The sequence below is a fragment of the Lates calcarifer genome, linkage group LG17 (assembly GCF_001640805.2).
Source record: "Lates calcarifer isolate ASB-BC8 linkage group LG17, TLL_Latcal_v3, whole genome shotgun sequence".
In the NCBI taxonomy this organism is placed as follows: domain Eukaryota; kingdom Metazoa; phylum Chordata; class Actinopteri; family Centropomidae; genus Lates; species Lates calcarifer.
Genome location: NC_066849.1, coordinates 13,040,742 through 13,068,634, shown reverse-complemented (window position 1 = coordinate 13,068,634; position 27,893 = coordinate 13,040,742). Strand labels below are relative to the sequence as shown.

The 27,893-nt window shown below is 41.0% G+C and overlaps 1 protein-coding gene across 1 annotated transcript in view; it reads right to left on the bottom strand.

Annotated features, from left to right (window-relative positions):
• Window positions 1-27,893, bottom strand: part of xpr1a (xenotropic and polytropic retrovirus receptor 1a) — a 69,806-nt gene that overhangs the window by 19,574 nt on the left and 22,339 nt on the right. Inside the window, exon 4 of the mRNA XM_018673313.2 lies at window positions 1,811-1,912. Within this exon, the coding sequence (XP_018528829.1) occupies window positions 1,811-1,912 (102 nt within the window). The remainder of the gene's footprint in view (window positions 1-1,810; window positions 1,913-27,893) is intronic.

Sequence of the window (27,893 nt, the reverse complement as noted above, 5' to 3'; positions counted from 1 at the left end):
TCTGGGAATGCAGTGGCACTTTACAGCAGAGGACATGGCTGGACAGCTCACCTGTGTGGGTTTAATGAACCTGAAAGAGACAGGGGTTGGTGGTTTAGATTTCCACTGCTGCAGGTTTGATGGAGAATTTAAAGAGCCTGTTGTTCTTCCTCAGCTTTCAGAAACAGACGGGGGTGAAAGGATATTCTGTTGAACCAGAGGTCGGCAAAAATCTTTTTTTGGTGTGTGTTTAACCCGTGATGATGAAAGTGTTGTCCAACAGGCTGCACAGTGCAGTCAGAGTGGATTTGAGAGGTCAGGGACCCCTTTCAGAGAGAGGTATAGATGGAAAAAGCTATGTGGAGGCAAGTGTCTTATGTAAAGTCAGCACACGATTTATCTCCACCTCTCCAGTTGCTGTCTCTCATAATCAAACTAGCTTTTTCAAACCACACACACACACACACACACACACACACACACACACACACACACACACACACACACACACACACACACACACACACAGAGTAACAGGCATCAGATAAAGCTGCCTGTCTTGCACAGCTCTGCTATTTCTTGCTTCACCCTCCTGTGTGTGGAGGATAAACAAGACGCCTGAGCGCAGGAAGGAAACACTGATGTTGTCATGCACAACATTTAACCAACTTCACACCTCCAGTCTGCTGAAGAGAGTGACTCAATCACTGTAATACTGATGTGATGTGACTGTGCTGTCAACATCATTTGTCACATGTAGCACTGAATATATCTGAAATGACAACTAAGTGATTGTTTTGCTCTGCCAAAAATCAAAGGCCCCGAAAACTAATATGGTTAGTATTGCAAAAATGTGCTATTTGACCCTATTTTCACTCCCTAATCTGCACACACTGCTCTGTCCTACACAAACGAGACACACTGTCACTATCTGCAGCATGTAATAGATGAGATTAATGAAGGACTAGTTAAAAAGACATGTCCTCCACAGCAGCAAACTGTCAGCTTCTGGCATATGACAGTACTCAAGACTGCTGGAAAGAAACTTGAGAGGTTCAAAGTTTCTGCAGTACTTCAGTAAATAAACCTCCAACTAACAAGGTCTGCAATTATTTATACCCTGTTTATCCGCTGCGCCAGTCATCCATCTGCCAGTAATATGCCATCATTATGAGCTGGAACAATCTTGCCAGTCAGCCTTGGCCCCCTGTTGACCTGGAGAGCCTGCAGTTCCATACACAGCCTCTAGAGGAAGCACTGCTTGTCTTTAGACCCCCCTGCCCCCAGGACTGAAGTTCAAGACCAGAAGGCAGCTTCTGGTAGCAGAATACCAGAATATATTATGGCTTCCATCTCATGTTACATGGAGCACATACTCCCTCTCTCCCTGAAATACACACAGGCAGGCCTGCTCGCCTAAACATGACGACCACTGGCTACTTCAATCACATGAACAAGATTAAACACAAAAGCAACACACTTTTCTTAAACTCAGAACAGAGTAAATAAGCTGTGCACAAAACATTCTGCAACAACTTTTTTAATACACCTCATGCAAAATTGTTAGTAGGAAAAAAATCAGTAAAATTAAGTTCTAGGCGCAGATCGCAGAGCAGAATCAATCATACTCCACAACAGTTATTAAATTACGCTGATATTGCCTCGTCGTTGTTACAGATGATTGATTAGCACAGTCAATACAATAGTTCCTCCAATAATCAGACAGTAGCTGTTCCAGTCATTTAATCTGAAACTGCTTCTCTTATTTGACTATGATTTAATATAGTCTGTATCAGTAATGAGCTCTGGTATAACTGGAATTAATAAATACCTGAATAGAATGTGTTGATTTTCAGGAGCTCCTTCTCACAGGTCTGGAAAAACCTCTCCTCAAACTTGGCGTAGTATCTCTTCACTGTGTCTTCATCTGTGACTGGACAAAGGAAAAAAGAGAGACACAGAAATTGTGATCATCTGTTTGCCCCAGGAAAGAAGTATACATGTAAATATATAAAGCATTGCTGCATATTATCTCCTCCCATTCATGAAGTTACACACCTTGTAGATGATAAGTAATACATGATAAGTAAGCATGGTTTGTGGTGAGAAACACTGAAGGACATGTCAAAAGCTTTCTCTAAAGGATGTTCCTGTTCTCCTGTTATTTTTACAGTTTTGGGTGTGAGTCTTCTTAAAATGCATCTGAAGAGATTTACACCAGCTTAGTCTCTGATCAGATTCAATACAGAGTGAAGACTTTTGCCTTCCTGTTAAACAGTCCAAATAACTGTCCCATGAGCTTAGTAATTAAGTTGGTAGATGAAAGAAAAAAGTAATTATTTAATAAAGTGTTTAAATCTGTAAAAATAGAATAAAAGCTAATAACTTTTTATGACCTAAAAAATAAAAAAAAAAAAAATCAGGACTGTGAATAATGTTGTCAACTATCACTTAACACAATGTAAACAATTACTAGACTGAGCTAAGGGGACGTACAGTTGATTATTTTGGTGTCTTACATTCTCATGACCTAAACTGTTGTCCTAACCAACTCTTCCTATCTTCCAAAAACTTATTCCTGTAGGTGTGTTCCTGTAGGGTTTGTCTGTGCTGCGGCAAACAGACATCCATTCAGAGTTACAATTAGATCAATAGCTTCCTCTTGTCTCTCCTCTGTCTGACAAAACCCTGGATGTCTTTTTCAGGATCAGCCAATTCAATCAGCATTGATGCCCTGTCTCGAATAATCCTCTGCCTCATTCACAGAAGGCTACCTGACACCTGACAGGACTTAGAATGGGGACCACTGATTAAGCCCAAATTCTTTATAAGCACACACCACACACACACACACACACATAGACATGACATATCTCTTTGTTATGCTCACACTATATATACACTCTAGTTCTGGTTCTGGCTCTGGTTCTTTACCTGTATCTATCTTAAAATTACTGTAACCTTATGCAATGACTCATCTACAGCCTGTGTCTTTCATATTATATATAACATTTGACATTCATTGACCTGTGGTGTCACCAGGACCTAAATCTAAAATAAAGATTCATTCCAAGCAGCACCAAGAGAGATGTGGGTTTTTCTGGAAAACAGTTATGATAGCGACTCGTAAACATTAGCTATCATATAAAGTGAACCCTGGCTGGAAACTGGTAGATGGCGAGGCTTTCTATTCAACACAGTAATAAGAAAGAGATGCCCCAGGCAGCAGCCTGTCAATATCACTGCTCTATTCACACACAACCACACACACACACACACAAACACAATCCTACATTTGCAGCAGTGGTATGTAAGCCTGTGATGAAAAGGTGAAAAAACATTAAACGGTAGCTTTAAACTCCAGCAGCTTTACAAGGAAAATAAATGAGAAACTGCCTCCACATCTATTATGGAAATCAATTATAAGTTAATTTAATGGCATTTTGCAGGTGAAAATACTGTACAGCCTTAAGTATACTTCAGAAGAACAAATACTGTGGAGCATGAGACATTTCCTACATTTCCTACAGTGAAACTATTTGAGTGTAGCGAAGTAGTGCTCATTAAAGATCCAAAACAAGACCATTACAGGAATAACAAAAGCTGAAAAATGGGAGCGCGTAGAGCTAACATTGCTTTATGAACAAAGATGTTGTTTGCAAACGAATACAAACTCCCACTTAGAATCAACAGTGACTTTAACTGGGATAAAGAGGAGAAAACCAGGAGAGACGGCGAGACAGAGGACAAGGACGCTGAGCTGTAGTAGTAATAGATGATGCTATAGATTCAGTGGTAAGGACAAACAAGAGTTTGAGAACAGAAGGAGGTAAAAAAAACTGTAAACACTGTAAAAGAAAAATGATGTGTACACTACATATTAAGAGGAAAAAAAACAGCTGGGACTAGTACAGTGTAGACCAATTACTCCAGCTGTTTGAATAGGTCACCATAGGTCAGACAACTTCATGGCGAGGGCAAGAAAAGAAAAAGGGAAAAAATAAACGAGGAAGAAAAAGACTCATCTACTAAAAGAAGTGAACTGTAGATAAATGAAGAAAGAGAGACAGAGAAGGAAGCAGATGGTCTCCAATCTGTCTCACACTTCTGCCCAATTGCACAGTTCATCTGCAGTCACAACTCTTTCAGCCCTACAACCACCTCAGCACCTTCCAGCTCACAGGCTGACTGGCTGGCTGCTGTGGATGGATGGATGACTGTTTGTACGGAGGGATGCATGCTTGAACTGCTGACCGATCGGCTGGCTAGCAGGTCAGCTGAATGACTGAGCACCTGGCTAGGCCGTGTGTCATGACAGAATGACTGATGGTCCAATACACTCCTTTAGTTAGAACCAGACAGAGTTGTATTGTAATTCAAAGTAAAAGGTTACGCTGCCAATGAACACTTTGTATGCAAGAGCGCTAAAGGACAGAAACACAGAGTTGCAGGAGGGAAAAGACAAGAGGCAGTTGGTGAACTGTGGCTCATTTAACATCTATGGTATGTTTCCGATACATCAAACATTAGGTTTAAAATAAATCTGATATGTCCAATAAATTATTGTCATTTAGGATTAGAAATTAAAACATTAATGTGAACAAAATACCCTGATATGAACCACTTTCTGGACTTCTGAGTTTCCTCCTACAAACTGGTGGTGTGCAATTTGAAATGCTGACTACAACTACAATAATAAATTGATAAACTCCAGCCTGTTTTTGAAGGAGTTGCTGCTTTTCTTAGTCTCATGTGAAAGTAAATTCAATATCTGTATCATTTTAACTGTTGGTCAAACAAAATAAGCTTCTATATTTTTCACTGTACTCTGGTATTTTATAATTTAATCAGGCAAAAAAAAAAAAAATACATTTTTAGCATTTCTTTTTTGGAAATGCCAGGTGGCATTTGAGCCTAAGCAGAAACAGGAAAATGTCACCAACATTAACATTTGCCAGGTTACATTCCTGTTTTCAACTGGTTATTGTCAATCAATAAATTAAACGAGGACATTTTAGAAGAGCATTTATTTTGTGAAATTTCCTTTTCTCCCACCTGGATACTGACTAATAGAGTGGGTGTGTTGGTGGGGGTGGAGTTGTGCTGGATGAAAGTGTAGATGTGAGGGCAGTTTGCAGGTAGAAGAGGGGTTATGAAATGACCCTGCACCACTACTGAACACACCAGTGTGGGTGTGTGCATGTATTCCCACATATCAGTTGATGCACACATCTGCTTTTGTTCGCACACTTCTGTGCATCAGGCGTGTGATGTGTAAGAACAAAGGCAGAGCCAGTTCACATAGTGGTGTTCTTCTGAGGCGTCTCTCGTGCATCTGTCATCTATCTCACCTCACCATAACACACGCTTTACCTTCATCCAGCATTAGCACAAATGAAGATCATTAGCATCTCATAATTACAGTGTCTCAAATCTTTATCTGCCTCATAAGAGCTGTACTACAGTGTAGCTGCAATGAAACCTCATTATGAAAAACACAGACAAGCATCATGACACGTACTGTATCTTTCATTTAATCTATGGTACCAGTGTTCATGTGAATCTGACAGCTTCTCTTTCAGCTACACAGTATGGGTTCTCATTATCACTTGTCTGGGTGGATAATAACAGAGATGGCTTCCTAGAGTCCAACAGTGTTCGCCGAAGGGATTTAAAGGTAGACAAAAGTTTGGATGTCATGTGAAAGGAGTGTTCAAACAGACTGACAGAACAGAAAGGCTTTAGTATTCTCCTGAATCAACAGATGAGTTCTGTCATAAGAATATACGAGCAAATATGACACATCTAAAGGTTCCACTGTTTTTATTTTGTTGGCTTCCTTCACAGATACAATTAACCACACAGTTGTATTGAGCAAGTCCATTCTGATTGGCCTCCGGTCTCCAGTGGGATCACTCTCTCCATGCTAATGTACTGACACCAGGGCACAGAGAGGACCCCTAGATGCCCTGACATTTGCTTCATTGTGTCTGTGTGTGTTTGTGTGTGAGGCCAAGCCAAAGAGATAATGGTGGAGTACCTCAGCAGGGAACAATAGTTCTGTCCCTGTAGGGCTGTGTGGTAATATAGTCGTTACTCTGTGTGTGTGTGTGTGTGTGTGTGTGTGTGTGTGTGTATTTAAACTATGCATGTTTTTGAGTGCATATCTAAACAGAGTGCTTTGGACAGTACTTTAGACCTGTATCCCAACTGCCCTTAGCTTTCAAACAACATGGACCTGTTTAGTATTTGTGAGGACAATTAGACAGTAAGTGAGATGAACGGCAGAAAGACAAAGCAAAACCCCTAGATCACTGCAGAGGAGCTGCTGGAAGGTTTAGGTGACACGGGTTTACTTGCAACTTCATCACAAAATTCAACATCTTAAGTCTGCAAAGCAACATCTGAATAAGTTAGTCATAAGTACTGTGAACAGAGTGAGTTAAAATTGAGCTTTTTGGCCACAATCACCAAAGGTGTGTTTAGAGGAAAAATGGAGCAGCATTTGATGAAAAGAACACCTTGTTACTGTTAAAGCATGGAGGTGGAAATAATCTGCTCTGGGGTTGAGTGGCAGCCAGTGGCACAGAAAACGTTGTGAACAGAGTGAAGAATGGGTTATAAAAACAGTTCATGTGAAGTAGTGCTCATTTTTTATATATCTGTCTGCACAGGCTGCATTTACTTCAAATTTAAAAGTATGCAAATGATATGGAATTTGCCAAGGGGTGCCCAAACTTTTGCATACAACTGTCGCTATTGTCAAGGATCCGATTTATCTAAAGCTAATCAGTGAAGAAAAAATCAATGTAGTTTAATTAGATTTAGACATTCAGCTACTGTAAATCACAACTATAAATTGAGTTACTGCCAACAGCAGTAAGGCCTACATTGTGTTTTCTCACCAACAAACTAGTTGATAAATCAATTATTTGATTTCTCATTTATCAAGGAAAAAAACAAAACAAAACAAACTTGTTCATACTCCATTCTCTCTCCCCCACGTCCTGCTATTTATCTTACTACCATCATCATAAAAGGCAAATAATGTGATGGCGGTGTTTGCCCTTATTTTGGACATTTTAATAAAACAGTGAATTTAAAAAAAAAAGATCAGTAGATATTCGTGATAATAAAGCCAAATTGTAACACGTGTCCACAGTTTTTGGTTTTCAGAGCCAAAAGTGACGTCTTGATATTGCATATTTTGTCTGATCTGGTTTTAAAAACATTGAACAGTCTTCAGTTAATTCGGCACCAACAGCTAAATCCAAACAAGCAAGTGATGCAGGTGCATTGTGGGTACCAAGGGATTTTGTGTTCAAGATAACGAGATGTGCTTTTGTACAATGTGCTATGAGAAGAGATGCTCCAGTGCAGTGTGTTGTGTTCATTCATTGGCATCACTTTTTCAGACAAAGAATTGTGCTGGATAGCTAGAAAAACAACTCTTGACCTGCAGTATTCCCAGGGCAGCTTGTAGAAGGCAGCCTCCCCCCCACACTAACCCCTTCTTCTGTAGATTGTATAAATAAATGATGAGACAGCTTCCCCAGAACTCTACTGCTCTAACCCCCGAAACCCTCCACACACACACACATCACACACACACACACACACACACACACACACACACACACACACACACACACACACACACACACACCACCCCCAACTTCTTATATTCCCATACAGCCGCCCTGTGACGCGACTCCATAAAACCAGCACATAAATCCTTCATGGAGTCCCTCTAACTTGCTGACAGTGAGAAGGATCCAGGGAGGACAACAACTGACACAAGCACATAAACTGTATCTCACCCTTCACAACTAAGAACTGCTTTGGGGTTTTTTTTCCCCAAGATAAAGTAAAGATGTGGCTGTCTATTTATTCATGGTCCACTTTTATTACGCTCTGCTATATGATCTATTTGGTGCTGAAAATCTGTCAGCTTTAAGTTAGGACAGACAAGGAAGGTGAAAAGGTGCTGAGAAGCAGGGGAGCAATAGTTGCCTCTGTGTTAGGAGCTTAGATATCATCTGTCATTACAGTGGAGTCCAGGAGAGAGGGTGAGGACACAGTATCTATATCTCTTCACGATGCCCTAAAACAAACAGGCACACACAACTATAGAAACAAGCCCACACACACACAAATTGCATGTCCCTATTTTAAGCTCCATTTATCCCATTTAATGACACCTCACTGTGGGATATAAACTCTGTTCTGGTAGCATTACTGTCAGGGGAGCTGAGGAGGCCATTACATTATGATTGTCGCTGTATTAGCTTCACTTATCTCCTCCCTGCAAGCGCACAGGTGTAAATCACAAAGGAAGAGAGAGACAAACTGAGCCATAAAAGAGAATGGGATGGGATTGACTTAACTCTGGGCTAATATTAATCTAGAGAGACAAAAAGAGTGAGAGCATAAAAACAACTTCAACATCCTCCAGTCGCATGCTTTAAGGAAGGAAATACAACACTAAAACCACCCAGACATACCCCCCTCCATTCTTCCATCTCGCCTTTTTTTTTCTCACATATTCCCATTCGGCCCTCTAGCCACAATTAATTCTACCAATCATCTCTCTCATCGAGGCCAGGGGAGCATTAAGAATGCACACTCACAGGGCTAGACTGCCTGCCTGGGAGGACTGGAGGCAGGATGAGGAACTACTGTAGCTCCCCATCTATCCATGTACTATTTATACTGCAGGACTGCAAGCTAAGCAGCTCTGAAAAATAAACTTCACTTGCATATAGTAGTGAAAATGATATGATGGAGAGAATCACACGTTCAACACACTCTGAGATGTGTTAATATATCTGTGTGTTTGTGTGTGTGCAGGAGAAAGTCAGAGAGAGGGACAGATTAAGAGAGAGAGCGAGAGGCACATGTGATGGGTATATTACCAGCAGCCAAGTGAATACTTGATGAGAGGGAAAGAGTACAAGCAAGAGGCCAGATGGGGTGTGAGATGATCCTGGGGACCAGAGGGAAAACACACAACACCCAGACACACTGGAGAGCGCCATGAGAGAGTCGCATGGAGGGAGAGAGAGAAAAGAGAGAGACAGTGAGGGGAAGAAATTTAGAGGAGAAGCGATACAGGGAGAGATAAAGATAGAGAGGTAGAGAGAAAGAAAAATAGATGCGGCCAAACAACTCTAAAGGTAGGTGTCTCTGTAGGTTTACAAGTGAATAACTTTTTAAAGCACAGAGATTATGGTCCAGATGCTACTTTAGCATTGAATAAAAACACTATCTGATACTATATGACTGACTAAAAGCTGCACATGTACTGTCTTTATATTTCGGAATGGAAACAAATGTGCATTAATTGGCCACAGGACAAGACATTTAACTTAGCGAGGACAATATGCTGCAAAGTTGTGATCCATTATTCAAAATAAAAGGAAACAAAGAACAAGCACTACTGTATACAGAAAGATGTTGGAGCCTGGTTGTTGAGGTTATTGAGGTTAATAATACTGACTTCAAGAAAATAAGGACCAGAAGTGGACAGGTTTGGTAAAATAATAATATGATATGACAAAAGTAAGTATGAGAATCAATCCTCTCTTATTTTTTTAGAATTTGGTTTAGGTGAAAAGAGGTATTTTGTTAAATGTTGTGTTATGTTGTACTAGTTGTGCAATTTTTCTGATGAAAAGATTCTGTCTTATGGGAAAATACTGCATGATGCTTTGGAGTAGTTTTTGTGTATATGCTGGTTTGTAGTAAATGGACTAAACACTAAAAAGTGTGAATTTCGGCTCATGGTCTACATGCACAGAAATGTCCAACAAAATGATGAATTACAGATAATACAGCCTCTTTAGCCAGAGGCAGAAAATTTAATTTACCTGAATGAAACTAACTATGTGATTTAGTGAGTATAAGAGAGACAGAAAATGTCTTGCTGTGCAGCCTGTGTAGCAATTACCTGAGTGAACAGAAGGCTGATGGAAGTACACTAACAGGCAAAGTTTCTGAGACCCACATCAACTAGGTAAGTAGGTCATGTTTGTTGTCATAAACTCAAGGTTTTGCCCATATTTTTTTCTGTCAAACAGAAAAAACAATAAATAGAGTCCACCTAAGTGCTTATGAATGTGTGTGGAGACTTTTCATGTGCAAAATCTGCCTCGCAGTTACACCCGCCTTTTTCAGCATGTTTCCAATAAGCCTTGATAAGTCCTGCATCCCTTGGAAGTCCATATGTACACTATACAGTTGACTGCAGGACAGAGACACACACACTTCTGGGAGGGCGCACCACGGAAACAAAAAGCATTGTGGTGACTCGATTTGGAGTTCAGTGGAGGGCTAAATGGGTATGGTCCAAAGCAGAGAGGAAGTTAAATGGTAATAAGGGAGACAGTGGAAGAAGTTACATGAGGCTGAATTGGATGGAATTGAGAAATGGGATTCTTCCAATTGGACAACCATTGAGAGGAAGTCCACAGAAAGCAGTATTATTGACCAGGGGGCTGATGGGAAAGTTAATCACTGCTGCTCTTTATTCTTCAGAGGGCAGTAAAAAAAGGCAAAGTCAGTTTGTGTTTTAGTCTGAGCAATTCTCTTCTTCGTTCTCAGTCTTTATCGGTGCTCCCTTCCTTCCTCCAAGCCTTTTCTTATTTTACTAAGCTGCTGCTGTGAAGTGTTATCTCTGACAGTCAGAGCGAGGGAGAGTTTGGCCCAGACCTCTCTCTCTCTCTCTCTCTCCTCCCAGCACCACGCAGGGCCTTGAAGATCAGGATAGTTTCTCTGAGAGTCTCGCTGACTCCCTGCATCTCGCTGTAGGTAGATATAGAGTGAGGGAAAAGGCAAACTGATAACAGTGTGAATTAAAAGCTGTCTGATTCATCTCATCTGGGGGAAATGTTTGTCTGGACTTTGCGGCTTCAATCACGTCTCTCAAACTCTGTCAGACATCTCAAGTCCTTTAAGATCTAGGATATATAAAAATATATGTGTCTGTCAGGAATGTCTGTCATGGGGATATTACAAACTAAAACGAAGCACACATTAAGTCTGTGGTCTTGGTGAGCCGCACTGTCTATTCTGAACTTTGATCAGCATGTGTTATATTTCTCATTCCAAGCCATTTCAATATAAGTGTTTTAATGTGATATTTATTGTCAATATCACATTTCTATACACAGTCTGCGACGTCTCAGATAATTCAGACTTTACCCCTCTGGCAGCGGTCCAATAAAGGATGTGGATAAGTATCAGTATCTCAGTATGCAAACTCACGCACTGCACACATCCCTTAAACAACATTAATTGAGGCAAATCTAATCTTAAAAGATCAGGTCTGATTTCAGAGAGAACAGTCACTGTGGAGCCTGTAAAGGTGAGTGTAAAATGACTCCTCTGAGAGGAACTACAGAATAAGATTATACTTTTAAATGAAAACATGCTGGCTAATGTGCAATATCTCTTTTAATTCAAAACATGGGTTTATTGATACCATTGTTGGAAAAGATAACATTATATACATGCAGACTTCTGAATCAAAATTCATATCTGTTAACTGCATGACTGAGGCATCTTTGCTCCCATTTACCAATATTGTAATACTGAATGAAATGACCGCCGGTACACAACATCCAATGTGGGCAAAGCAACACAGGACACTTACAAGCTATTCTTGAATCATGTTCAAGGAATTAAACACCTCCAAACACACACGATCCTTTTCTAAGAACTGTCTCTGACAGTTAGACCAGGACTGGGTTTCAGAGGACAGAATGATGGAGGCATGACATTACTTCACTCCACATACAAGGCAGAAATGGTTTGTGAGTATGAATGATTTCTTCCATCATTCCATTAGCTGTCACTGGGGAGCAAGTGTATTGCAATGGCTTCCTGCTACCTCAAGCGCACTACACATCCGTGTGTTTATGGTTACTTGGATATTTATCTCCTCTGAAATAAAATTGATGTATGCCTGTGAATAAGATTCAGCAAAAACAAACAGCCAGTGAATCTGTTATAATAATTGCACTTCTGTCCAGGATTAGCTGAATCAAAGGGAATTGGTAACATAGAAATACAGTGTTTATTTGTTTTGTGCTGCTTTTCCTTTCAGTCACAGTCTGGAAGCCCTATAAGAATGCATACAGCATACATCAAGGGCTGCTTCACTAGAAGTGCAATTCAGCTTTAATATTGGAAACTTTTCTAAAGCTCCTGGAAAGCTTGGTGAACCATTTTTTTTTTTTTTTTTTACAAGTGCATTGTACGTTTTGGTATAAAAGGTTTCATTCCTTTCTAGAGATCTGTCACAACACCTGGTGGTACTGGAGGTGTTTCTCTAAATTGCAGAATTTTTGTATGTATGAGCCTGCTATGACTGTGACTGGACAATATGGCAGCACAGACCTCGGGGGTGCAACAGACCAGGCTGCTCTTGGAAAATTAGCCACTGATTCACTGAGCTGGAAAAACGGTTATATGAAGTAAAACCTAATTAAAAAATTAGGGGGAGGTGTGCAAGAGCAAAGATGAAGAGTACCCTTGAGGGGTGACAAGAGGCTGGCTGGAGGGTGGGTGAGGAGTGGAGAGCAAAGTGTGAACTGGCAACACATACCAAGAGCCTGAGGGGAGTTTGTTTGACTGCTTGTGTTTGTCTGTATTGTCTGTCTGCGTATGTCGTGTTTTTGTAACATATAGCACATTACATGTTAAGATGAGTGTAATGATTGTTAAACTATATCTTGACTAAGAGGTGACAGTACAGTTAACAAAGATAGTTTATGGTCTATTATAAATAAGGGTGGAGGTACAAAGAGGGAGCGATAAGAGAGTTCACTACAAAACTACAGCTTTCTCCATACTCTATGGTGATCTATTACTTAATTTTGTTCTTTTTTCCTCACCACAGTATCTTCCTCAGGAGGATCAAAGCAAAGGAAACTAAGTAAACTGCATCGTGTGAAGGCAGTGAACAGATACATTATGTCTCCAGTCTCTTTTCAGGATCGCCACCTGACAGCTTAACCCCATTAGTCAGGGCTGCTCTACATGGTCATGCCTCATTAAGATAACAATAAGGTTTATGTTCGGCTCTCAGCGTTACGCAAACATGATTGATATTAATCATCATCTAGTCTGTGGAGTAAAGGGAGAGCTTCAGAAATGCTTGACTGTGCTGCTGATGTCTCATTTCACCGCTCTGCTGGAGAGGGAGGGGGGACTGGGTGCTTTAATCTCTTGCTTTAGCAACTCTATTCCCTTTTGCAGCCTCTTCATCACTTCTTCCTCTTCAGCTCCTTCTTTAGAGGAAGAAACTATGTTTACCTCCGCTCTCACCTCTCTCCCTCTCTGTTCCTCCTCTCCCTATCTTTCCTCTTTGCTGAGCTTGTTCTGCTGATCCATATGCAACCATGTGGAAGGAATAAGGGCGGCATCCTAGACTCACCGCATTCATACGGAAAATAGCATGGCCGTGTCTGTGCTGGGAGGCCACAGAGGAAGTTATCAGGGTCCTGTTTGCAGCTGCATTTCTCCACATGTGGCAGTGATGTACTATGAGAGGGAGGGGTTGTAAAAATCAAAGTGTGTCTGTCCTGTTTTCAAAAGGAACAAAGAATATTATAGCCAATTTTTAACAGGGCTTTTGAACACCTGACAAAGATGATGGAGCAATGCTACAGCCATTTTACAGCAGATACACAGACATAGAGGCTTTCAATCACAATTTCACGATCAATAAACCTTGTTTCACTTCATTTCTCTGTTTATGCACAGTTCACTTGGTGACACCTGGCATTCAACAGCTTAATCTGTGTGAGCGCACAATTTGAACAGAGGAACAGAGCAGCAGTCCTGTACTTTTTGCATGATCTTACATCATCTACATCAGCGCCGTTGTAATCTGGTCAGCCTACGGTTACACTGGAAACATACAGCGTGTCATAAGACAAAGGAAATCTCTGGTCAGCCTGACTGAAAAAATGTGATAAATTGTCACTGGTGTTAATATGTGAAGTGTCATACTGCAGAATAAGGCACCTACATTTAAAGTGGGAAATTAAAACCGTGATGAGATCGCTGTAAAGGTAACAGAAGATGGGTTGATGCGTGCTGCCAACCTGATTTGTTGTTTACCTTGGAAACACTTGACACTATTGATGGATAGAGTAAGGAAATTAACTGTGTCACCATTAAAGCACCCATAATACACTGGAAGATCAGGGCAGACTTAATGAAAAGGGCAAACTTTCCCCACTAATACAATAAAACATATAAATGATGGCATAAACGTGATAAACACTAAAGACAAAAAGCAGTGATGGACAAAAACAGATGTGATACAAAACAAGAAAAGTCATTGCTTGACCTTGAAATGTAAATTAACATTTAGGGAAATCATACGTTGATTATAATACCCAAAGTGTGTGACGGAGAGGAAAAATCCCTTATTCAAACATTGCACCTAGAGCCAAAATGGCCCTCTGGAGCAGAGTCGCTTTTGACAGCTATAATAACACACAGCCACCTGGTTGGAAGAAAATTGCTCTTCCATTTCAGGGTCTAGGTGTGTGTGTGTGTGTGTGTGTGTGTGAGTGTGTGTGCGCCTGCATGCACTATAAATGCACCAATAGACGTTTGAGCAAGTGTGTGAGTCCTGTCCCATTTTTGAGAGCTGGTTGGTTGGGAGTGACATTGTCATTATCGACATCTCTCCCCACTCCCCAGGATCCTGTAGCCATTAGCAACCAACTCTGGGAGTTGGCCTCTCCTCTGCTGCAGCCAATTGCTTTCACATCACTGTGTGACTGTGTGCATGCATGCGAATGAGCAGGTGCTCCTTCTGTGTATGTGTGTGTGCGTGTGCACGCGCGTGTTTGGATATGGCTCTATGATAGCAACATGATTGAGTGCGCCTGTGTTGATTATTTGATAAAATGCAGCTTCACTGTTCCTCATTTATTCCCAATTTATTCCTGTGTTAAGACAAATGTTCCGTAATAGCATTTTATCTCCACAGCGACAGAGCAACAGAAGAAAACACACAAACACATTTTATAGCAGGCATGCTCAACAAAAAAAAACAGCACACCGAAAGGAAGGGGTCAGCATAAAATAATCAATAGGTGTTGATTAGGCCTACTCAGTACCTTTGTATTGCATGGCAAGCAACAGCCCTTTTTCTGTGCAGCTGGCAATCAATACTCTGATCTCTGATTAGGCCAAGCTACACATCTCACTGAGCAGAGGAAAAGAGCAGTACACACCAACTGACTGTGAAATGAGACTGAAAAAGCACCAGCCCATGATAGATGGCCAAATAGAACAACATTGCAGGCCTAGTTTCCCAGAGCTCTCTGAATTAATTGCTCAAAGGCACCTCAGAAACAGCTGTGAGAAGACTCACTCCCCCTGTCTAGACTATCTCAAACAGATCACAGATTTGGAAATATTCTAACCTTTAGATTGACACCGACCCTTTACATGGTGGAGTCAACACTCCAGGCTCTTGTTGGCACAGAAACATGAAAAGCCTTTTATATTGACGGCCCCGCTGGGAGTGTGTGTGTATAAAAAAAAACTCATCTCCTTTCCGTCTGGCCTGGAATCTCTCGCTGTGTTTTAGGAAATATCACATATGTGGGAGAGAGAAAAACAACATAAGAGTTTGCTTGTATTGTCTGGTTTGATGCAACTGTTGCCATAGCTTTGCAGACTAAACTGAAATAAGATGTTAAAGGTGGAACAAACACTTTATCCTTTAAGACGGCCCCGCAAAATGTTTCTGTTTTTGGAGGACAGTAGCTGATGTTCATAAATATTGACTGATGAAAAATACTCCCTAACAAAACACATTTCTTTGGTGCATATACTGTATGTATAGCTACATAGAGACAGATACACAACACTTATCAAGTATGCTAATAAGTCTTTGTCTCTGTTACCATGGGAGCTAGTCATGTGACAGATCACAGGGGTGTGTCCATATGGATCTAAGAATACCTTAGAGAGAAAGAGAGGAGAGAGAGAGAGAGAGAGAGAGAGAGAGAGAGAGAGAGAGAGAGAGAGAGAGAGAGAGATCATATATTATAGCTACGTTAGTGGCTGGCGGGTGAGTTTAATCAGGCCAGTAATAAAAGCAGGGTGGGCTGATGGAGGAGCATCCTCTGGGAGTTGCAGCTCTTTGTGTCTCTCAAACCCCTCTGGACTGGGACAACCTCTCCCTCTCACCCCTGCCATCTCCATGTTCCCACTAACATTCCTATTCCCATATCTCCCTCATCTCTCCCACCTTCCTTCCTCTTTCTTTTTCTTCTTCTTCTTCATTCAAATAGTAACAAACAAAAGGTCAAAGCTTGTTCTAATCACTGCAGCTCATTAGTGCCACTGACCCTGATAACAGGAACTAAGACCTTCAGACAAACCACCCCTCATGGAGACACACACCTGTACCCTACTCCTTTAGCTTACGAGACCCTCCCTCTGTGCTGAGTGGCCCCCAGCAGCAGATGATGGATGTGACAGGGAGGGCCCTTGTGGCGGCTGGGAGCCCCATTCTAGCTGATGGGTTATTCATCACAGCAGGCTTTAACTGTCCTTCAAGGACCCTAAAATGCCACAGAGCAGGGCTGTGCTCAACACAAACACCTTTATTATGATGGATGCTGCAGCAGGGGCCCTGCTGGATCTACAGGTATGAACCCTGCTGCTGGATGTGCAACAGGGTGACAGAGGTTGACTTTTTACACAAGGGTGGAAGTAATTAATTACACTTAGTTAATTACTGAGTGCAAAGCTTGTTAGAGTGTTTGTACTTTTAGTGAGGGTTAGTGCCATTGTTGTTGTAGTTATAGCAGTGCTAAATCACTCAAAACTAAATAAATTAACAATACACCGTCCTTGAATACACAAAATGTTTCCAGCCTTGTATTGGCTTCAACCTTTACCTTCATCTTTCCATTGTGTATAGTAACTGATTGTGAATGTGAAATCAGTCTCATCAAATGAATCTTATATTGTGTGCTTTGTTTTTTACACATACATTGTAGAGGGGACCTGCACACTGAATGAATGTATTTTACTTTATTTTTTTGATTTGCTGCGAAACTGTTTTGCATACTGATGCACATAAATTAACTGAATTTCAGGTGTAAGCTACATGTTTTGGGGATTACTAACAAGAAATTTACAATTATGTAAATCTGATCTGACAAGTTCAAACTCAGTGGTGCAGTGTGACTGACAGCATGTTGTTCTTTGTCTTTATGAGGCCAACGGTCTGCTTCACAAGTAAAGTCTGTTAATATTTTCCAGAGAAAAGCTACAGTGGACTCACAGGGTTACTGCTGGGGCTTTATTTGCTTTTAGCCACTCATCAGGTGTGTGTGTGTGTGATTGTGCAACATGTTGTTCATACCTGAGCCTGTTTGAAGATTCAAGTGTGTGTATGTGTACCTGCAGCTCTGAGCTCCTGAGTGTGCAGTGTGAAGGCCCCTTCCTAGGAAATGACATGTAATCCATGTAAACACAGACTAAAAGAAGAACACACACATATACACACTTGAGACTTGGGCACCATAATTAACATTTGTCTCTAATAGACAAATGTTCAAATATCCAGCTCTAGTGTCACAGCCAAGGAGCTTTAATGGAATGACTCTTCCAGTTTAGCAAGTCTTTGCCTGTATGGTGCTTCAGGCAAACACAGACTTGAGGCAATAAGCACTTGTAACTTTATCTGAGATCACGTTCACTCTGAATTATATTAGTCTCCACACCACCAGACATTTAAATCTCCTGCATAACACTTCCCCCCAGCTGCCTGTCTGCCTGTGAACCATCCTGCCCAGGAGTCCAAACAACAGTAGCAATGACAGTACAAAGGTCCTGTGTGGGCTGACAGGCTAAAGAGGAGTGATTACAGCTGAGTGGACTTTGGCCTTAGGGCCAGCAGGAGATGGATAGAGGCCAGAAAACAGAGCAAGTGACAAACAAGGCATCTGCTGAGAGAGGGACGACACAATGCTGAGAAAGAGAAAACACAGTTGGAGGTTCAGTAGACTAAAAGAGTAGATGATGGTCATTTCTCCCTGAAATGACCTCTGACACTCTACAATAAAGGAATAAATTATTAGAAATTAAAATAAGCGACTACACACATTCCTCTCACATGTATTGGCCTCTAAAAGCATCCCTTTAATGCGACATGCTCTCTTTCTGTCTCCATCCACCTCTCATCTCAGCTCATGAAGGAGGAAGGTTTAGCCCCTCCTTAGCAATTCCTAATGAGGCATGTGTGTGTGTGTGTTGCATGTGTGTACATTACTGAATTACATTGCCCTGGTAATGGGCACGGCTGCCTCAGTGCATTACCATGGATACAGCAGGATGTCAATCTAAAGAATTCTATTATGTCCTGTTTGTCCCTCTGGAAAATCCTTAACAAGGAAATCCTTAGGCCCATTTCACGTCTAATTACACACATAAATAGAATTCCTTCATTTGAGTGATTTAGAAATGTGCCGAGTCTTGGACCTAACAAGAGAGCAAACATTCTAGGACTGCCCTGAACTATCATGTTAATTATTGATTAATTGGCGCAGTTTATACATCAGGAAAGTGAAAAATGCATCGCAGATACCCAGAGTCTAAGGCAACATTTTCAAATTGCAACACTTCATAACCAGGAGACATTCAATTTACGATGATTTTAAACAGAGACAAGCAGCAAATTCTCAGATTTGAGAAGCTGGAACCTATCAATGTTTTGCTAGATAAATTACTTAAACCCATCAATTATCAAAACCTTTTTTCTGTCAGTCAAATTATCAATTAATTGTTTCAGCACTAACACATTTCTGAACACAAACACTTTCAGTGCAATCCTTGTGTGACACTCCTTGAGCTCCTGCTGTGTCCTGTCTATAGTGACCTTTATCAACTACGACCTCTGATATTGTGGTTATTAGTATTCTAATGTCATTCTGATGCCAGTCAGAAGGATGCTGATCTGTGTGTGTGTGTTTGCGTGTGTGAGAAGAGCAGCAACAGCAGCATCCCATCTCCAGTGGGACTGCTAATGTGAACATGATAGGCAAGTCACGCAATGAATGACAACAGCACAGAAGGTTAAAGGTCAAATGCTGCTGATGAAATGTTCCTATTTCTGCTGTTGTTCGCCTACTGTGGGGACCTACACACACACACACACACACACACACACACACACACACACACACACACACACACACACACACACACACACCCTCCACTCCTCATCCAACAGGATAGATGAAAGAGCCTGTAACTGAGACTGGAGGATGGGAGATGAAGAGGGAGGTGACGGGAGGATGGGTGGATGTTGGGTGAGTGAGAGGGGGGTGTGGAGGGAGCGTGGGCGACTGACAGACAGACAACAAAAGACCAGCGCTGCCCCGAAGTTCAAAAGAGCCCTTTCAACCAAGCATCTACCAATGAGCGCACAAATACACAAGCAAACGCCAACAAACATGGTCTCACTGAATAATCTTTTAGCCTTAACAACTGGATTTTCACACACTGTTGTGTCTGTCATTAAACTGAGCTCTACAGTGACATTTAAATGAGTGCATGTGTATTTGTTCATCATTGTGATCATTTATCCCTTTGTATTGGGCGATACTCCAGTCACACCTAATGGCCTCACTCTCAACAATGCTTTTCTTTCCAAGGGCTCTTGAGGATGGCACAGACATTTTCTCAACAAGACACACACACTTAAGGATACACACATTAGTGCACAACAACATAAGTGTGCACATGCTCCTACACATGAAAAGAACTAAAAGTACCACCTTGTGTTTGTAGTTGCAGGAAATATGGTCACAATCTCCCCCTTCTGTTCCTGAGTTATGGTGATGAATAATGGCCAGAAAAGTGTTTTTAAAGAACATTATGATGTCACAGTGAAATTGACCATAAAATACTGTCACTTCATATTATCCTTTAATTTTGTCATAATTAGCATTTAAATGCTTTAATTATAGCCAAAAATGTGTTCTGAGAAGTCACAGTGACGTGCTGACCTTTGACCTGAAGTAATCTAATCACATAATCCTCGAGTCCAAGTGGACTTTTGTACCACATTTTAAGAGATATCTTCAAGGTGTTTCAGAGATATTGCGCTCATGAGAACGGGGCAGACGGACAACCTGAAAACATAGTTCCTCTAGCCACCACTGTTTTTATATATATATATATATATATATATATATATATATATATAGAGAGAGAGAGAGAGAGAGAGAGAGAGTTTGTCTCTTAGGGACAGGGTGTGTATATATATATATATATATATATATCCTTATCATTTCTTCCTCCCTGCTGTTTGTTTGAGAGGAGGCATTATCTGTTCTCCAACTCTGTAATTTAGATGTAAGTCTGTGCAATATTTAAAGTAACGCCTGTCATCCATTAATTACATAGACTTATTCACTCACAGACTACATGGTAGTTATGTCAAAAACAAGGGGGTTAGCGATCAGACAAACAGCAAACAAAACTGGACCTCCAGGAAGTAGTTTGTGAGAGAGCTGCTGAGTCAAAAATAATGGCATTTCTACGCTAAGAGATTAAAGCATCGACTCTCTTTAAAAACACCACAGCTGAAATGGCAGAACTCTGCAGGTGGCATTGTCTTTGTGGCCTTAGCTTCAACATTACCCCCTGTGGACAATAATCTTCTCTAATGCACATCCCACAGACATGCAGAAACTCTCCCTCTCTCATTGATATAATAATTATGTCATAATTCAACATATGGACACATATCCTCTCTCCAATGATTTCTAAGGAAGTTTACTACTCAGTTTTGATCAGAGACTTAACAGTTACATACATTACATAAAAGTGGTGAGGCTACAGAGACAACAGGGAGAAAGATGGTAACACACTGCTAGGATCCAAGCTGTAGCTCTCCAGGGATACGCTTTAAGCCTCGTAACAGCATAGAGCTTGAGCCAACGCCAAACTCTGCTGCAACAGTGCTGGTGTAACTGTGTCAGCCTGTGAGAGTTTGTCTCTTAGGGACAGGGTTGTTATTGAAAGTGAGAAAAAGACCTCTCTCAAAATGCACACACGCGCATGCACAGACTGCCATAACTAAAGCACCGCTAACAGGATTGTGGAAACAACGGAGTTCACTTGTAAACAAATGATGTGAAAGCGCAGAGGGTGACTGGGAATAGAGAACATGAATAAATAAATTCAAAGAAATTTGTTGCTCTGACAATATGCTGCAAAGTACACCTAAAAGTTCTGCATAACTCTAGAGAAGAAGCATGTCTCACATACTTCAGGTAATTCGGCGCAAAAAAAACAAAAACACAAATCCAAACTACTTTGCATGCAACAGTAGCTGGATTTATCATCAGTCTTTGGTAAAAAAGTAAAATATACACAAATACATTTTCATTATTTTCAGCATTATCAGTCCATATTCTTAACAGTTATAAGTGTATTAAAAGTAGGCTTATGATTGTGTTGCGATGCTTGTGAGCCCAAACAGATGCATTACATCATATATATCACAAAGTACCATCTAAAATGATGACTATACTCTGGGCTGTAGTTTAATATACCAGTAATATGGACTGTGTTAAAATGAACTCCCTGTTTGCTACTTTGTGCAACACACTGTCCCTCTGACATTTTATCTTTATCTTTGCTAACATGTGAGTTCTGCTATAGGTGCAAAGTGATGACACAATATAATTTAGGGAATACTTGAACAAGGGAATGATTTTGGACACAGCTAGTCTTCACTGATGTATACATTTCTTACTATATATGTAAACACATCTCTCTGTATCTTAAGCATTTAATGTGCTTGCAGATTGGTGTATCTAATACTGCATCTACCCATTTATCTACTTAGATGATTTGCCTGAGTCTATCAGTCTCCTCATTCAAATCATCATATGTGAAAAAGAGAAAGGGTGAACAAAGGAAAGAATCAGAGACGTGAAGTAAAGCAACAATGCAGGATAGACTGTTCGCTGCACAACTTAGGAGCTGAAAGCGCTGGGCCGAGAGCTTTTCAGCTAGCTATGTTTAATCTGCAAAAACACTTTGGTTGAACAGAATTTACATAATTGTAGCACTTATTGCTCCATCACTGAGAAAGTGAACAGTACTCCGCCCAGTGAGAGAACAGTTGTCAAGGCAACTGTGGCGAGGGTTCAACGGGAGAATGTCACTGGCCTTGAGAGATGCTCAGAGAGGGAGGGGCTGAGGTAGCTGAGGTGATGTCAACACCAGGAGCTGACGGGAAGTCATTGAGTCTGTGAAGAGTACACTGCAGTGCAGGTAGGTGAGGTCAGATCAAATAATTTCACAGATGGGAAAACACATAGATCCTGCCTCTGCTACACAGCTTCTGCTGCTGTGAAGTCCACAAATCCAACTGCAGGTGATTAAGCAGGTTAAGGGACATCGTAATGGTCCTATTTAACTACAGTCCAGCTGTGGAGAACCAACTGTAGGTCTGTTTATGCTCTGCTGGCCACTCAACTGACCACTGAACACATTAGGTTTAATGAGTTTATCTACTTTGTGTCCACAGATAAATGACAGCAGAGCTCTGGCGTAAACCTCTCTCTCTCTCTCTCTCTCTCTCTCTCTCTCTCTCTGTCTATTTCCTGCTCTTATTCTCAAATGTCTAGCTCTCTCTGTTCTCTGTTTTAATGTTGTTATCTCACTTTTAAATTCTCACTTTAGATGTGGCTGTAAAGGTTAGTTAGATGCTCCTCAAAAGTAAACTACAGTGTGTATTTTTGAGTGTGTGTGCATGATTTACATTGAGCTGAAATACGAATCAACTGCAGAAGACGTTCGTGGGAAGGCAGCATTCTGTGGCCCAGATCCCAGAGAGACGAAAACGAGCCACCTCTGACGAACCGTCTAGGTCTCTACCACACACACACACACACACACACACACACACACACACACACAGACCACAAGTGTCCAGGAGAATTTGCAATCCTGGAGTCCTCTGTCCGTCCACCAAGAGAAACAAATTAGCAGGCGGTCTGTTGAGCTCAGGGCCTGGAGTGCAGCCAGAGCATGCAGCACTCAAGAAAGAACCACATGGTGCAGCCAGTGGCCACAGGCCCAATAAGAGTACAGTGTACTGCCTTTGGTCTTAACAAACAGAAGTGACAAAACTGTAAAGTATTGCACATGAGATCATATTGATTATTACTGCATTACTGCAAAATTAGCTCTCAAGGGTTTTGAACCTGGCAGGGTGCATCCTCTGAGAACCATGAATATCCATAGCCAAATTTAATGAAAATCCAGTTTTTATTATTTTAATAATCTGTTATGGATAAAACTGTCCCATAAAGTGTAAATTGTGACCTGATGGTGGCAAAAAAATCATCGGGGATCATTCTCTGAGGACCACAGATATCCATACCAAAGGTCACGGAATTTGACGTGATAAACTGACACACAGGGGTCTAATAGGATAAGAAATTATAAGAAATTGCTGTTTGAATTAATATCACAAAAATTCGAAAAACACATTGTTTTTTGTTTTTTTTGGTTCATTTGATTGTATTTGCCTATAATGTACTGTAAAGTGACAGGTGTGTGACAAATGCACACACACATGGTGATAAAAAGAACAGAGATGTAGAGATACAGTGATACAGAGAATGATACAGATCCATTACATAAACAGATAAAGAGATTCTCAGCAGAATCAACAGATTCTCTGCAGAGCACTTATGCTGTCCGTCACTTTGCCAAGGCCACTAACACAGTGAGGGATGGCTGTATCCAGGCAACCAGGCGGCTAGCATCAGCAGCTTGTATCTAACCACCATCAACCAATCACGAGCATCAGCTCCCACCTCAGCCAATCATTACTGATGTCAAGCAGCTGCTGTTCAGCGGGGAGCTATTATCTCAGCCAACCAGCTCAGTGAATTGTCTGGGTACCATCTGTGGATCTGAGAGGTTAAAACCCACCTGATGGCCTACAGCACAGCAAATCTACCTGAGCTAAATGAAGAAATTATAGACTACACCTGTTTCTTAATACTGCTGTTATGAACACCAGCTCTGGGCCAATTATTTCAACAGCTAATCTACATGTCACAGATATTCATTTAGTGAACTTTTTCCTTTTACCCTTTTGTAATCCTCATTAGCTTCTACATTAAGCAGTCCACTGCTTATCCTAAATTCAATTATTTCTATTGTAGTACATAGAGAGGTTATTACTGAATCCTCAGACTTTATATTAGTATTGCTCAAGTATCCAGAGGACTGCTTTTCTTATCAACCTCATTCTACATTTCACAATTTCTCCCTCAAACTGAGGAAATATCATTTAAACTAACGTTTCCCTGAGGAAAAAAAAACAGGTTCTCTGAGCTGTGAAGTGTAAAAGAGCATGACAACGAACATATTCAATTTTTAAAGACATAACGAGATATTGGAATATTTCCACTTTGGTCTGGCATGACTCTCAACAGCCTGAAACAAATGCTATCTGGATCTGACAGATGAAAACACATTTCTATTACAGCATATCATTACCCAGCATACTCGCTGGTCAGACCAGTGTGTGTGCGCGCGCGTGTGCATGGTTGAGTGTGTTTGTGAGTGTGTGAGCATACACCTGCCAACAGAAGCACCTCAGAATAGGCTGAGAAAGGTTGCATGTGGTGTAGGTATAAGAAGTTCTCACCCTTTCCTCTCCTCTCTCGCTGTCTCTCTCTCTCTCACACACACAAACATACACACACATAAACACACATCTCACCCCTCACTTTGACAGACATAAGTTTGGGCAAGGCAATCTGTTAGCCTAACTGTGGCTGACGGTTCCTGTGATGTCTGGTTCACTCTTTGTGTTTGATCCTCCAGGTACAGAGGAAGCGGAGTCTACAGGGACATCTCATCCGCTCATTCTCGTTCTCTCTCCCTCTGATCTGCTGCAAAGCTGCATAACTATACAAACATTACCAATACACAGAGTTTGGTGTACTTCCTCTGTAACTGCATCTAATAACCTGGTGTCTTTCTCTGCATTTGTTTCTTTCTGCCACCTTTAAAGGACTTTTGATCCAGTCATTCAACTCTAAACAAAGTCTGCTGACACGCTTTTGGCACAGTGCTGCTTTGAGCACTTTGTGTTCACAATGACGACGCTAAACTGCTAGCAGCTACCACATCTACCATCTTGGTTTTAGCATGTTAGCAAACTAATATCTACTAATTTTCACTAAACACAAAGTACATGGGTTGATGGGAACGTCATTGGTGCCAGAGGAAATGCTTGGATCACTGAGGCTGTCGACATGACAATTCATCTAGGGGAAGCAAGAGTATTGTTTTCTCAATTAATTATTTGGTCCAAAAAATGTCAGCAAATTATGAAAATTGCTATCCCATATTCTGAGAGCCCATTAACAATGCTATACATTATGTTTGCTATCAAGAAAAGAGCAAGACAGCAGCTGGAACAAGTGAATTTTTGCTACAACAATTAATCAATTAGCTAAATAGTTTAGAATCCTTTGTAGATCTAAATGATAAACAGATCTAAAACTGATCTATCCACTAGTTTTTGAGACATTTCGCTTAAAATCTAAAACATGAAATTAATGTTGGTGTTATGATCGAGTTTTTTGAACCAAACTTTCAAGTCCAAGCAGATACAATGCACGCTGTTCTGCTAAGAGAGAGGTTAGTGTTTCAAGCAGAAAACACTGACTGACTTAGCAAACAACTGGAAGAAACAAAACAAAAGCTATAAGGAGAGCTGATGGTGAACAAGGAAAAGGGAACAAGGAGTGAGCTCAAGACACTGGAAGTTTCATACTAGAAGATCAACCCATCAGTAGTGGCTACTGACGGAAATAAAGTTTAACACTGAAAGCGTTGAAAGGATGTCAGATTACCAGGAGCAGATCCAGAGGCTGAGGGCTGCCCCCCAACAAAAAATGGAGTTGGAGATCAAACTTCTGCAACAAGATGCCTCTGAGAGGCAGAAGTCCTTCTGCAAAGAACTGGATGACTTGAAAATCAAACTCCTTAAACAGATGCTGAAGAAGAGCCCAGTCCAGCCATCCACACAGAAACATCATGACTCATGGAGGATCGAGGTCTGCTAACAGGTTGAGCAGGAGAAGTCCCTTCCTACTGTAAAGGAACCTGAACTCCTGGAGGAAGCCCAAGGTTCAGAGGAGGACACTCTGGAGGAAAAAAGGCTTCTCTCTGGAAAATAACCCACCACTAAGAAAGAAAAAGAAGGAGAAGTGGGAGAACCAATCCACCACCATTTAAGGCTACAAAAGGTAAAAAAACAAAAACAGAAAACAAACAAACCCAAAAGCATTTAAAACTAAAACTTCTGCCTGTATTGCTGTACTTTGTGGCAAGTTATACATCTGACCTGCTGAATAGTACTAGAAACTAAATGGTGGATTACACTTAGAAACAGGTTTGAAGTTCAGTTACTCACAGACATATGTGTAGTAATATGCTATGTAGCGTCTGACCAACAGGTTGCCAGGTTGTTGTAAAGAATTAAAAAAAGGAATTTTATGTAAACCTTCACTTCCATTTCCAGCGCATCAAATATCATCGTCTGTCTCTCTGCCATCTGCTTCTAAGACAGTGTGGTGGTACTGTGTAAAGGCTAGCTCAGCTCTTTACTTCTTCTTCAGCTCAGAGCCATTAGGATTGGCCTGAAAACATCAACTGAGTTACAAACAGTAAACGTCAAATATAGCTGTAACTGAACAGTACGTGCAGAAGCCACGGTGTGTGAGGTGAGGTGTGTGTCTGTGTGTGTGTGGTCCCACGTTTGTGAGTCTGCACGCATGTGCCTCTAAGGTTTATAGATAGAAGCCTCTGGAGTCATAAAAACAAGATAAGTGTTGTGTCAATAGTCCAAGCTGGAGCCATTAATCTAAGCAGAATAAGAGCCCAGGCCCCACTACTGTAACCATAGCAGACACAGCGAAGCCGTACTGTAGAGGTGGAGGAAATTCAGTATCCATTAACCTACAGGGTGGCCAAGCCATTAACAGAAGAGGTCAGCGAGGTAACGTTATAACCAGTACACCGACAGCCTGGATGCTGCCATAGCTTGAAATACATCATCATCCATGAGCCTGAGTACATCGCCTGAGATATGTCATCATATATCATGGAAACACTTGTGCAATATTGCTGTTTTGAATGCTATTTAAATACAAAGAGCTGTAGATTCTCTCAATTTAGAGCAACACCTGGTATCTAAAATGTCAGATAATGATGGAAATGTTGGTGGTACACAATCAAAATCCTGTATTAATAAAACTATTGACACCTGTTTTAACATTTTTGATGACATGACATGATCGATGGTCACTTCTGCTCAGTGTAGTACATACTGTCATCTAAATACAAAAATGAATAGTGGCATGATTAACAGCAAAACTGAAAAGCTCATGCTCACAAAATGTGCTTATAGCAGTGTGCAACTTAATTAGTGAACAACTAAATGAGATGTTCCTCCATTCTCCTGAGAATCTCTTGTATCATATTGCAGGTAAATATAACAGCATGCTATTATTCATGCTTGTTTAGGGGTTTATGCCTTAGTCAGCTTGGTGTGGGTAAACCAAGGTGTGTGTGTGTGTGTGTGTGTGTGTGTGCATTTGTGTGAAGATGTCCCTCCAGGCTGCCGTGGTATTCTCACAACAGCAGCTGCAGCCTCTCGATAAGAGTCACACTAAACAGCTTCACTTTGAGGGCAAAATGAACTGAAATGTAAGGAGAAAAACACACTTACACACGCACACACACACATATTTCTGTAATATGGCAGATATTTGGAAGCTAGCAGATTAGCAGACATGAAACAAGGCATTTTCTTTAGA